The 14,058-nt window shown below is 42.8% G+C and overlaps 1 protein-coding gene across 2 annotated transcripts in view; it reads left to right on the top strand.

Annotated features, from left to right (window-relative positions):
* DOCK8 (dedicator of cytokinesis 8) overlaps window positions 1–14,058 on the top strand; it is a 221,983-nt gene that overhangs the window by 146,023 nt on the left and 61,902 nt on the right. For both annotated transcript variants that reach the window (XM_027105744.1, XM_027105745.1), the window contains 3 exons: window positions 2,258–2,353; window positions 6,071–6,166; window positions 11,995–12,144. In XM_027105744.1, the coding sequence (XP_026961545.1) occupies window positions 2,258–2,353; window positions 6,071–6,166; window positions 11,995–12,144 (342 nt within the window). The remainder of the gene's footprint in view (window positions 1–2,257; window positions 2,354–6,070; window positions 6,167–11,994; window positions 12,145–14,058) is intronic.

Raw genomic sequence — 14,058 nt, forward strand, 5'->3', positions numbered from 1 at the left:
TGATTATCCCATGTAAGAATCCCAAAGATCAAAGCCAAATTTATAAACAAAAACCGAGATCCTGGGAGGGTTGGTGACTTACCCTAGATGGTTTCCCTCCATGAATTCTTTATGTTTTCTCATAAACTTTTTATTTTATAAAAGTTTTAGATTTATAGAATTATTGTCAATATATGACAGAAAATTCTTGTGTACTCAATGCATAGTTTCCCTGTTACTAACATTCTACATTAGAATGGCACATTTGTCACAATTAATGAACCAATATTGATATATTATTATTATTCACTAAAGTTTATATTTTATTCAGATTTCCTCAATTTTTTCCTAATGTCTGTTTTCTGTTCTAGGATCCCACCCAGGATACCACATTAGATTTTGTAGTGACGTTTCCTTAGCTCCTCTGGGTTGTGACAATTTCTTAGACTTTCCTTGTTCTTGAGGACTTTGACAGTTTTGAGGCATGCTGGTCAGGTATTTTGTAAAACGTCTCTCGTTTGAAATTTGTAAAAATTGTGATATAATTCACATACCATAAAATTCACCCTTTTGAAGTGTATAATTCAGTGGGTTTTCATATATGTACAAAGCTACCGTGAATTCTTAATCTGAATTTTCTTTCCAGTTATCTGTGGCCTCAGGGTGGCTAAGCTTTTGGAATAATGTCATTTCCTCTAATGAAGATAAATCATACTCTAGGTTTTGACATCATTCCCCTAACATAAACCACCTACTTGAGACAGTACGTTGTGAGACAGGAAATCTGGAGACCAGGGTTGGGTCTCGATCTGATACCACCCAGGCCTGTGGTCATGGACAAGTCAATTCCTGCCCTGAGCCTTATTTTCCTCATCTCTGTAGAAGTTCTGAACCCTGGATGAATGTAAGAATCATCTATAGATCCACTCCTAGAGATTCTGATGATCTATAGGTTGTATCATATGAAATTGTTGATATTCTATCCTTTTTGACTTACAGAATCAACCCAGGGATGTGCTGGAGCTGGTTCATACCAGTTTCTGAGAGCTGACTGTTAAATTTTCAGGAACTTTTTGAACCAGTTGTTAAACGCAGACATTATTAAAAATTAAATTATATAAACTAACAAATAAGTTATATGGAAAACAAAGGTAATCTAAATTCTGGAGCAGAACAGGACATTAGTGGAAAAATTGGTGACATTCAAATAAAGTCTGTGGTTTAGTTAATAGTTAATGTGCCAATGTTAATTTCTTAGTTTTGAAAAATGTACCATATTTATGTAAGATATTAACATTAAGAGGAACTTGGTGAAGCGTATCCAAGAACCACCTTTGCAACTTGTCCATAAATCTAAAATTATTCCCTTTTCAAGGGAGTAGCCAAGCCTCATCCCTTCTTAATTATTTTACTACATTTTACTGTTATCTATGTTCTTGAGGTTATTTATGCCTACTGTACAGTGGTTTGCTACTGCACATCTCTTTGCAACACCATATTCGGTAACGTCATGTTAACTTGAAATCAGCTATGATGGAAGCATTCACAAGCACAGAAATTGGCAGGTTCTACCAATCAGCCCCTCCCCTCCGAGAGCTGGTTGTTAAGCACTTGCCAGCACAGCCTGGTTCAATTTTGCATCTAAGTCCTCTTTAAGCAGGAGCTTTGCGGATCGCCAAGGGGCGAAGTGGTCAGCAGCTGTTACACACAGACTTGATTATTACGGTTTCCTTTAATGAAAGTGAAAATATTAAATTTTCTCTGTGGACTAGGTTAGGAATTTTTAAATTATTCTGTAGTGAGGGGAAAAATTTTGTCTAACTAGAAGTATCAAGCATGATCTTCCTTTCAGAAGTGGTTTTTTGACAATTTATTAGAGTGTTTAGGAGACTGGGTAAAGTACCGTGCTAACCCACAGAGAGGCACTGTTCCCACACATTTTTTTTTCCTGCTCTTCCAATTAAGTCAGACTTAGAAAGTTGAAGGGACTGTTCAGCACCCGGTGGTTCTTAACTAGGATTTAACTATAGGTGGCTACACGCCAACTAACAGTGAATATCTCAGGAGCAAGTAGAATTCGGTGTAACTTTACCTTCTTTGCTTTGTTTTATGTTTATTTTTGGCAGTTGTTTTACCTTTGTAACCAGAAAAAAAAAAAAAAAGAAAGAAAAAGAAATATGTTAACAATGAATTCTAAGCTTGGGATTTCCAGGCCGTTGGCTCATCTTTCTGGGGACCACTGTTGGTTGACTGTTGAGTCATGGTTTGTGTATTTCAGATGACTGATCGTAGCTGCATCCGGATGTCTTACTATTGCTCTGGCAATAATGATGCTCCAAGTTCAACAACAACCCCAAGGCCAGTCAGCAAAAAGGTACTGAACAGGCAGTGTGAGAATAATTTGCCCGGACTCTCACTGTGATTGAAAATAGATGCCAAATAGAACGAGACTCTCCTGTCTCGTTCCTGCCCTCCTAACACACACACACACGCACGCACGCACACACGCACACACACGCGCGCACGCACACACACACACACACACACACACTTTTGCAGCCCTGTCCCAGGTGCCCCATTTTTTGACCACCTAATTACCTACTAAGTGGTTCTCCAACCTACCATGCATCAGAAGTACCTGGGTGGCTTGTTAAAACTGACTGCTGGCCCTACCCCTAGAGTTTCTGATTCAATAGATCCGAAGCAGGGCCCAAGGATTTGTATTTCTGATAAGTTCCCAGCTGATGCCAATCCAGGAACCACACTTTGAGAACCTGAGAACTGCTGTATTAGCTTCTTTTTTGGTAAAAGGAGAGCTGGGGACAATTCATCCTCAAAAAGTGAATGGCAATAATTAGGTATCATTTATTTCAATACGATATCAGACATGAAAAGCCTTGTAATTCTTTCCAATCAGCCTTACCTCTGAGTTCAGAGACTTGACAAGCTGTTAAACTGCTCATCAGAAAGAACTCTTCATATTAAGAGGATTCTCCAGTTGTCACGTCATGTGTGGTCCAAGGGGTGGAGGATAAAGAAACTGTCTGCCCCAAGTTTTCTCCTCCGCCAGGCACCCAAGAGTCTCACAATTTTAGTAGCTACTTAAGGTCTTGAGTGTCTTTCAAGACCCCTATTAAAATGTAAATATGCTGATTGGAAGGATAACACAGGAAGCTCTTTGCAACAGCTAACACCGCTGGGAAAGATGTGAGGCATGGAGGGAATGAGCTTCAGCACAGCTCACTTTGGACTGGCTGAGGGAAAGATCAGGCATGAGGAGGCCCTGGTAGGGTCCAGCGCCTGCAGACTTGACAGCAATACGGGCTCCATTTGTCTGGAAGGAGGTACCAGGAGTTAATTCTAACAGGAGGAGTAAAAGAAGATGTCATGAGGTGCTGAAAATAAATATTTCACCTACTTTAAATCTTAGCTTTGGGCTTCGCAGGGACTGGTTACCAGTACCATTTTCCTTCTTAAAAACCATGATTTGCTTACAGCCTGGCTTGCTTCAGGCAGGGCCTGATTTCTTCTGGGCACATTTGCCTTGTTTTGATTTTGTTTCTGGTCATTTCAGTGACCAGAAGAGAATCATTTCAGAGGGAGGTTTAACCAGTGTGTTTCCTTAATAGCTCAGCAAACTGGGTTTAGCTGCTTGGCTATTTTCTGTACCCTCGGGAGCAAGGTGTTCTTGTAATAATGTTGCCCGGTAAGCAACATAAATTACTTTAAGAAGCGGCTTATCCTCCTCTAATCTCCTCTTGCCTTAAGATTCTGACAGTCAAACTGACCTATTTTCCAGAGGTTACCTTTGAAGCTTGTGGAGCATGTCTTCCCTACAATGGGAAGATCCTGGTGTAGCTGAGTTACATCAGGGCAAGCTTAGACCATCTGCTAGATTAACACGCAGCCCTGCACCTCTCCCAGGTGGGAGAGCTTCCCTCATGTCTCGCAGCAGCACACAACTGTGTTCACGTGTATTGAGATTATAAAGGTTTGACTCGCCTGACAGAATGAAGTGGGACCAATGACAAGCTGAAACACTTCAGCATTCTCCATTCATCCCCATTAACCGTCAGGGGATGTAAATAGTTTGAATACCCAGCCATCTGCACAGAGATTTTTCCGTTTGTCTCCTTTTAGTTTAGCTGAGTAACTCTCCAATTTTACTGTACATAAGAATCAGTAAATTGTGTTGCATGCCTACTGTACACTGTGGGTAATTTAAAGGTTTGTCAAGGGTAAGCTTTGTTCTAATAAATTTTTGCTTTGGGTGTTGACTTTAAAACTTTATTTCCACATACGCCAGTACTCTAGGATGTGATATTAGGTTGTTCAAGTAGTTTCAGCTTTCTTACCCACTGAGGAATAAAAAATGAGTTCATCTGTATTTATTCTAGATTTTATGGTTGTAAAATGAATGGAATCCACAGAAAATGCCCAGACATCATTTCTGCCGTCAGTTAGGGTGACCAGCTATCCCAGTTTCTCAGGGACTTAGGGGGTCCTTGGGATGTAGGACTTTCCATTTTAAGACCAGGACAGTGTTGACTGAAAAGAACACACATCCTAAACGTTGAGACTTATGTTTTATTCGGGGACATTACCGAGGACTATAGCCCAGGATACAGTCTCTCAGATATCTGAGGGACTGTTCCAAAGAGGTAAGGGAAGAGCTAGGATATATAGGGATTTTTGCTGGAAAAAAAACCATGTAGTTGAACATCAAAAGATGTTCATGAAAAACAGACATCTCAAGTTAATGATTTTAGTGTTTTTTCTGTGTATGGGAAGATGCGAGAGTCTGAGCTCATTGAAATTATTCCTTAGATATGCATCTTAACTAGGGCCAAGTATCCTGTTTTTGTTCATCCTGAATTCCCCTCAGGGTGCACCGTCTGGGTCTCAGTGGCTGATGGCTTGATGGTCTGGAAACATTTGTTGTTCACTGGAATAAGCAGGCAACATTGTTTACTGAGATGACAGGCGACATTGTTTTTTGTCCACAACAGTCTCAGGCAAACTGAGATGAGTTGGTTGCCCTACCTTTAGTCTTAAACTTGTTCCCCAGGTAAAGCAGGGAATGGGAAGGATGCAAAAGGTGTAAAAAGATCACTGTCTGCTACATCTGCAGTCAGATGACTTGACAGGCAGTGTAGACATAAAGTGGAGCAACTGACCCTGGGACAAAGAAGTATAGAAGTTGGATGAGTTCAAGCTGCTACCCCTATGCCTTTTAATGCAGACAATCTACTGATAAACCCAAACCTCGTTCCCCACGAAGCCATAGCAGGATTATAAAAACAAAACTTGTTCCATCTAGAAGGGAGTTGAAATACCATCTAGACAGTGGTTCTTTGATTGAGGTTCCTGGACCAGCAGTGACAGCATCACCCGGGAACTTGTTAGAGCTGCAGATTCTCAGGCCCCACCCCAGACCTACTGAATCTGAAACTCTGGAGGTGGGCTCAGCAATCTGTTCCTTAACAAGCTCTCCAAGGGATTCTGACGCACATCCAAGTTTGAGAACCACTGCTACCAACTGAGTTTATAGATGAGAACATTGAGGGTAAGGGGAGGAACAGCTTACACGTGGTCACACAGAGGGTTTACGGTGGGACCTGGAAGGAAAAGAACAGAGTCTCAGTTCCGACTGCTACCCAGGAATGCTTCCCCCATAGAATGTATTAGCTTCACTCCCCTGCCGAGGCCAGTCCTTCAAACCCAGCTGTCCAGTAAGGTTTAGAAGCCCCATGTGCCCAGGTTTCCAGTGACTCAGAATGCTCTACTGCCTTTTCTTTTCAAGAAAGGATTAAAAATACACTCCTGCTGTGCCCCCTTCCTCCCTCGAAACTCCTGCCTGTGTTTGTGTGGCTCTGGGGATTTGGGGTCCACACAGCCTTCTCCTACCTACTGAAAAGGTCTTCCAGTCTCAGATTGTGTCAGCATTGACATCCACTGTGGTCTAAGACATCTAGGACACATACTAACAAGCTATTACAGTTGGGAAAAAAGAAAAGTGGGGTTGGCGAATAAAGCACCTAGTACAGACCATCATTATGTAAGTGTAATGTTTTTGTGTTTGTGTGTCCAGCATTTCCACGAGGAGCTTGCCCTGCAGATGGTGGTCAGCACTGGAATGGTGAAAGAAACAGTCTTCAAGTACTCCTGGTTCTTCTTTGAGCTTCTGGTGAGATTCTTGCATGTTTATATCTGTGCTCAGTAGGGCACGAAAAGCAGACAGGCAGTGAGGTTTCCCATGGTAGGAACTGACATCTTATCTACTGAATTGCTCCTGCAGAAAACCTGGGATCATTCCTTCAGTTTTAACTCTCCCTCACCCTTTCATCCATCTTCCACCAAATCTTGCTGATTCCACCTTGAAAATCTACTTCCACCTGCCGCTTCTCACCAATCTTCACTGCGCCCCGCCTAGTCAAGCTGCCATCATGTCTGCATTTGCTTCCTCTTTGCCCACCTGCATTCATTTGTGCCCTCAGCCCATCCAATCTGCACAGGGCAACTCAAAATTAAGCAGATAATGACACTCCCCTCTTTAAAACCTTTCAGTGATTTCCAGTGTACTGGAAATAAAGCACACATTTTTCTCACGGCCTAAAAAGCCCCTGGATGATTCTGTTTCCATTCATCTCTAACTTTATCTTAGACCCTATTCCCCCCCTCATTCAGCCACATTGTTTCCAGTTTGGTCCTTTGAAGATGCTGAGACCTTTTCAACCTCAGAGCTTTCTTAAGATTCTTTCCCCTGTCCGTACCTTTCATGCCCCCCACATACATACACACTTCGGTAGTTCTTCTCTTTAGGTTTCAGCTTTAGTGTCACCACTTCTGAGAGTCCTTTTCTGACCACCTTCTACCATAATATATCTTCCATTCTATTCCTCTCCTTTTAAACACCCTCTTTATTTCCTTCCTAGCACTTACCACAATTTGTAATTGTTTTTCTCTTTTGCCTATTGGATTTCTAGGATTGAGGTCTATCTTCTTCATTATCTTATCTCTAGCCCCAGAACATGGCTTGACATCGTACAAGCGCCAACTAATATTTGTTGGGGGGAAAAAATGAGACTTGTAAAACTGTTTACCTGCAACTTCTATCTGTTCTCTAGCAGAAAAGCAAAAGGTATAGCATAGTCTTTAATTTAAAAATAAAGAGAATAATAGTAATACCTATTTTATACTAGAAGTGAAAGGATTTTGCCATAAAGCCACTAGAATAAGCATTTTGTCAATGTTGATAAATTGAGATGCATTGCGAAATGAGGTGAAATGAAAAAGGTGTGAAAGCACAGACACTAACTACATAAAAATGCACATGCAAACAATCCAGAGGATAGAGTGGACTGAGACTTAGTGATAGAATTAGCTTTATATTGACTGGGTTCTTTGCTCTGTGACACTGTTAAAGTGGATAATTTTTTTTGAGAGAGATGGTAGGATTTTCACCTGAGCTCTAGTTTATCTATGTAAGTTCAAGCCCAAGTAAAAGAGAACAATACTGAACAATAAGACATAGAGGACAAGAGGGTCAAAGGAAACAAAAATAAACATACATTGGGGAGGAAATGGGAAGTAGTGTGCAACAGAGTTAAAAAGAAGTGAAGACCATGCCACAGAAGCACATCCAGGATGCAAATCCCTTAGAGTTTCACCAAGTTCCCACCCCTCGTTTGAGAAAGGTATTGCTAGCGAGATGTCTTTTCCAAACACAGTCCCAGATGCCTGCAGCAGAATCACCTAGGGTGCTTAGTGAGAATAAAGCAGATCTGGAGCCCCTCCCTAGAATACTGAGTGCAATGAGGAGGGGGAAGCCGGCACTGCATGAACCTGTCTGCCCAGGTGCCTTCCAAGCGTGCTGAAGATCCACTAGTCCACACCACCTCTGCTCTGTGAGGCCCGAACGGAGCTAAGGGTCTCTGTATGCAGCCAGCACCAGGAGTTTGCATTCTAAAAGCCAAGCTGATTCGGGTGGGTGGCTGCAGCTCACAAGTCTTGGAGCAAACCGCATTAGCGGTGAGACATGAGCTTTGCAATCTGGCCGAAAGAGGCTGGCCATAAACTCTGTCTTGAGGCAAGAGAAGGATCAAAACCACCACTGTGTGCCCAGTACATCCTGTTTCTGTGTACCCATCCCACCACCAAATTTCTCCATAAAGAAGATTTACTCAGGTGGTAATCCGTCTATAGATAATTCATACAAATAATCTTCAACTGAGTTGATCTGCCGTATTGCAAATTTTAAAAGACATGATGCAAAAACTCACTTTGACATTGTGGAATCTCTTAGAAGAGAGTCCCAAAGGAAAGCAGTATCTCAGTTCAAAGATGTTTCATGTCATTTACTCACACACATGCACACATATGCACACACTTCACCTAATCATTCTTAGATCTTATTTAGTAGCTATGTATTATAAGCTCTATCGTGAGCAGTTATCCCCGGTGCAAACACAGGACCCTGAGGCTAAGGAGGGGTTTGCCCAGCCCTCTCAGCCAGGGAGGGGCAGGCCCTCAGTTCCGCAATGCTCTGGTCCAAATTCTGTTCCTCTGCCATTTTGCTTCTCCTTGGAAGCGTAACGTGACAGAACATTTTCTTAGCCTAACGTATTAACAACATGCGAAACCCTTGTATTCTGAAGTCAACTTGAATGGAGTGCTGCAATCACTGTCCCATTCTCAGTAGGCATGAACTCAGCATTGCTAGCCCTAAATGGCTCCTCGTGGCATCTTAGAGCTCTCTTTCAAAGGCAAGTTTGCATTCTCTGCAAATGTAATGATACTCTGTCCTTCATATAATACCAGTGACAGCTGGCATCCCCAAGGAAGGAAAAATAATAACACCTAAAATGTGTTGAGCATCTATATACATGCTAGGCACCCTTGTAAGCACTGTAAGCATCATCTGGTTGAATCCTCAGACGACCCTCAGGCAGGAGCTTTCCATCATCCCCAGTTTACAGATGGGGTTGGAGGAAAGGTGGAGGCCATAAGGAGAAGTCTCCAGGTCCGCCAAAGACTTCATCAGTACCACTTCAGTGCCCCTAACTGCAGGGATCTGAGAACCATGGAACAGGTGAAAATTGCTTTTGATCTTGCACATTTATTTACTAGGACTCAGTAGGCTCAGGGAAGAAAGCAAAAGCTAAAGCTGATAGCCCTCCTTCCTCTAGGAGTCCTTTATGGTAAACAGCTGCAGAAGCTGGAAAGAAGGTCCTACTGATACGAGTGCTTGGAGGGGGTTGGTCAACATGCAGATCACCCAGGGCTCTGCAGGTTATAACTAAGTCTGTCAGGGTCCTCGTGAGACAGCGTTGGCATTGCTCAAAAGGGTTAACTGGAAAACATTTATCAAAGGGACTTTGCCCAGGGTATGTGCCAGGTTACAGAAGCAGATAAGGGTTGGTGAGGCACCCTGGGAGCAGAAGGCGCTGGAAGCATTTCTCTCTCCTAGCTCTAAAGAAGCAAGGGTATGGAATAGTGTAACTGGGGCAAGAGAAAGCTGAGGCAGAGAAGAGTGTCCACGTGACAAGGAGCTGGCATCTTAGAGAAACACTGCCACTGCCAGAAGCACGCTGCACGGGGATGAGGGCAGTGGAGTGGATGCGCACCTGGACCACTCTTCTCCCGCCCACTGGTCCCCTGATGGTGCCTCCCATTTGCCAGGTCCAACCAGAAGCCTAAGTGCAAGGAGTCCTGAATGATGTTGTCTATAGGGATCAGCTTCCCAGGGCTCAGAGATAGATGGAGGAGGGCAAGAAAGGGAGCTGGAGTTTGCATCTGGAGGCAAATGGAAACTGTCAGCCCCAGCCAGAACTTTGCAAGGAAACCGATCTTGGACCCAGACAGGACGCCCAGTCCTCCACGCATTGCTTTTGCATTTGCCTTACAGATGTCTAGGAAGTTGCTGCAAAACCAAAACAGTTTTTTTCCCAAGAAGCTTGAGGAGAAAGGGGCGACAGCCTCCTTGGGCTTAGCCAACAACCTGGGCAATTTAACACCCTTTAGTTGTATTAATGCCCACGTGCTAATGAACAACCACTTTGGCATCAGAGCTGTTGAACACAATCCTTGGGCAGATTTCACACTTGCTAATGAATACATTCCCATGTTTCTAGAAACTGCTGAGCCAGACTTTGGGGATCCAGAGGTAAATGGTGACCCTGTCTACCCAGGACATGAAGTTCTACACCAAGGGGTTCTTGGTATCCCAGCTTTGAATGGGTCACAGAGGCCGATGTGGAGGAAAATATTTTCCTGCCTTACCCCACCCTACAAATAACGGGCCAAGTCTCCACTACTATTTCCACTCTTGAGATGCAAAGAACATAGTAGTTGGCAAGTAGCTGACAGTCCGGCAAGAGGCCAGTGGTTGGAAGTATGGTATTGTGAGGATTATCTGTTTGTTTGTAGGATGGCCACACTCAGCAGGCAGGAGGCAAACACAAGAGTGAGTTCTAAAAGCCCGGTGCTGGGGTGGGTTAGGCAGCAGGGAATCAGGAGCAGGTAGCTCTAAACAAAGGGGCCTCGTCTTCCTCGGTCCTTTGTTAGGATCATAGTGAGAGAGGAGTTTCGTCAGACAAATATGGGGTCCAGTTCCCACCTCTCATTCAGGTCTTCCATCAAGTACCTGTGACTCTGCGGGATACAGACACTTTAGTGTGTCCTGAGCCAAGGGGGACTCTACTGTGAAGAGAAACTGTGGTTCTTACCCTGGGCTTCAGGATTTTATGTTCTTACATCTTCCCCAAACTGGCTATGGCATTATCTGAACACAGAAAACACATTTACCTATCTGTATGTTTTCACTTCTTAACTTACCTCTTCTGTGTTTTGTTTTGTTTTGGTTAATCTCTGTTTATCTCAGTGCTAAAAATATTGCCACCCCTGCATTCTCAGAAACAGAAGTCTGCGGTTAGCGCTCTTGGGAGTGAAAGTCATTTTCCCCTCTTCTTCCAGCCCTGACCTAGTGGGTCACCTTCAGGCCAGTGTGGGTGGTTTAAGTTCCAGGGCCATTTCTTTATGCAGTGACTCTCAGACTAGTGTGGACACACTTATGGAAAGGGTAGGCACCTGCCCACAGCCTCTCCCAGCCTTTCCCATCAGACTGTTCCTCCTAGCTCTGAGCAGCTTCCAACAAGACGCAACCTCAGGCTGTATCAAAAGGGGGTGTATTGACCCATAATCTCCTGGCCCAGGAAGAAATCCAAAAAATAAGCATGATTTTGACTTAAAATTGTGGTAGGCATTGAGCTGGTATTGTACTAGTCATAATACAGAGAATCACTGATGGATATACAGGTTTTTATTTAAACTACATATACATTAAATATGTATTTTAAATATATAATTATATAAATGTATACATAGATATGTATATTTAGCAAGCTAGTCGTATAAAACTCAGAACATAATTTCTCCTAGAGGTAATGTTCCAAGCAGTGGTTAAGTTTCCAGCTAGCACACTATAGAACTGTTTCTGGAAAAACTGTTCTCCTGTTCAACTGGAAACTTGACATAAGATTACCATTTCTCTCTTCTTCTCCTTGCTGTAGTTTCAGAGACAGAAATTACTTCGGTTCACATCAAAACCAGTCTCATAAACATTTCCTCTTTCTGGAATGTGTTGTGTGCCATGATAGGGTGGTGCCTCAGTGGCCCTAGGGGCCCAGTCTAGGTCTGCCTTCCCAGTTGAGAGAAAGGGAGTCTTGTGACACCGCAGCTAAAGAATTAAGCTCCCTGGCTTTGTCAGCAGCAAGAAGGGAGCCCCTTGACTTGGGGTCAAGAAGGGGGCACCCTTCCCACCTCCTGCCACCATGGTAACCATCCGGGTGTCAGGAGCGTTTTTCAGATCAGAGCCTGCTTGGGCAACCACCAGCACAGATAGAGTGTTAGAAAGTCCATTGTTAATGAGCTTTTCTTCCAGGCTTTTCCCCTTTTCCACAGTGTACAAGCAGGTCACCAGTTTCCACATTGACATTTCCCCTATCTTCTCTGCAGGTGAAAAGCATGGCCCAGTATGTACACAACATGGACAAACGGGACAATTTTCGGAGGACTCGTTTTTCCGACCGTTTCAAAGATGACATAACTACTATTGTTAATGTGGTCACCTCGGAGATTGCAGCCCTTTTAGTAAAACCTCAGAGGGTAACTGTGTCATTTGACTCTTTACTTTCTGAAATTTTTTACCTTGGGCATATGTTATTTTCATAAAGAAAAATAAGCATCATCTTAAAACAGTAATTAAAATGTAACTAACATACTGCATAACAACTAAATGCAGTATGTTATACTGGACAGGACCCTGGGGTGGGGCTGGGGACTGCTAGCAAGAAATTACAATATGGAATTACAATAGTTTAAATTATTGTATCAATGTAGCTACAAGAGATAATATTCTTATCTTAGGAAATATACCCTGAAGTATTATGAGGTAAATGGGCATGATATTTGCAACCTACTCTCAAATGGTTCAGAAAAAAAATTGTATATGCAGAGAGAATGATAAAGCAAATGTAGCAAAATGTCAAGTATTGATGCGTCTAGTTAAGGGAGTTCTTTTTACTATTCTTGCACCTTTTCCTTAAGTTTGAAATTATTTCAAAGTAGAAGTAAAAAAATATGTAAAATGAAATAAAACAAAATTCTAAAATTTGAAGCAGAATTTAAAATTCTAGGGGCTTCCCTGGTGGCACAGTGGTTGAGAGTCCGCCTGCCGATGCAGGGGATGCTGGTTCATGCCCCAGTCCGGGAGGATCCCACGTGCCGTGGAGCGGCTGGGCCCGTGAGCCATGGCCACTGAGCCTGCGTGTCCAGAGCCTGTGCTCCGCAACAGGAGAGGCCACAACAGTGAGGGGCCCGCGTACCGCAAAAAAAAAAAAAAAAATCTATAAAATTTGAAGCAGCAGTGATCATTATTAATACCTTTATCATTATGAAGAATTTGTATGCTACCATACAAATACTCAGGAGAAGAAATTTCCATTTGGTTATTTCTTATGGCAAACTTTGTGCGAGTGGCAATGGTGTCTCCATTTTGGCAGGCATGAAAAATTAGGCACAGTGAAGTTGATAAATTTTCCAAAAGTCACACAGCTAGCAGCAAAGTCAAGACTGAAGATTCCAAGCCCAGAATATTCAGTCTCTTAAGGAGTGGTCCATGTGGAGGATGCTAAAAGCATGAGGACTTGCCACTCCATGGTAACTGTGGAAACTACCAAGTCTCCATCCATGCCAGTGGCTGGTCAGCTTGGCCTGAATTTGCAAACTGTACATGATAACAAGAGGAACATATTTTAAAATCATATTTTCAATAGTGTCAGAGCAAATTGATTTATACTTCTGAGAATAAAGGACATAAACATGAAAAAGGGAATCCCCAATTGCTCTGAAGTGCTATGAAAATCCCTCATAAATATGAGCACTGAGAAGTAATACAAACAAAACCATGGCCTCAGTTCATGCAAGAGTTGACCATGTATGACTCTGACCTCTCTTAAGCTGAGAATGCTGTCTAATTGGAGAAAAAAAAAAATCCTGGCTTCCCTGGTGGCGCAGTGGTTGAGAGTCCGCCTGCCGATGCAGGGGACACGGGTTCGTGCCCCGGTCCGGGAGGATCCCACATGCCGCAGAGCAGTTGGGCCCGTGAGCCATGGCCTCTGAGCCTGTGCATCCGGAGCCTGTGCTCCGCAATGGGAGAGGCCACAACAGTGAGAGGCCAGTGTATCGCAAAAAAAAAAAAAAAAAATCCTTAAGTAAAAACTGGTTCTTGTATCCTGATTAGATTTTCTGCAACAGTCCTTACAAATTGAGTCTATCTCATTGAAGATAGTGAATACATTTCAAGTTAGTTTTGCCAAAACAATAGTTACCAGAATTAAATAAATTATAGTAGAGCAATATAAAGAAATATAAGAAATATGAGAAACCAGAATGTGGGAAAATGTTCATAGTATAATGTTGAATGAATAAATTCAGGACCCTGTTGTAGATAGAGAATGAGCTCAATTATATACAAATAAATATGCACGTAGGAAAAAAAGCCTAGAAGGAAATGTATCT

Source organism: Aethalodelphis obliquidens, unplaced genomic scaffold (assembly GCF_003676395.1).
Source record: "Aethalodelphis obliquidens isolate GAN/ISIS:26980383/991018 unplaced genomic scaffold, ASM367639v1 scaffold7, whole genome shotgun sequence".
In the NCBI taxonomy this organism is placed as follows: Eukaryota; Metazoa; Chordata; class Mammalia; order Artiodactyla; family Delphinidae; genus Aethalodelphis; species Aethalodelphis obliquidens.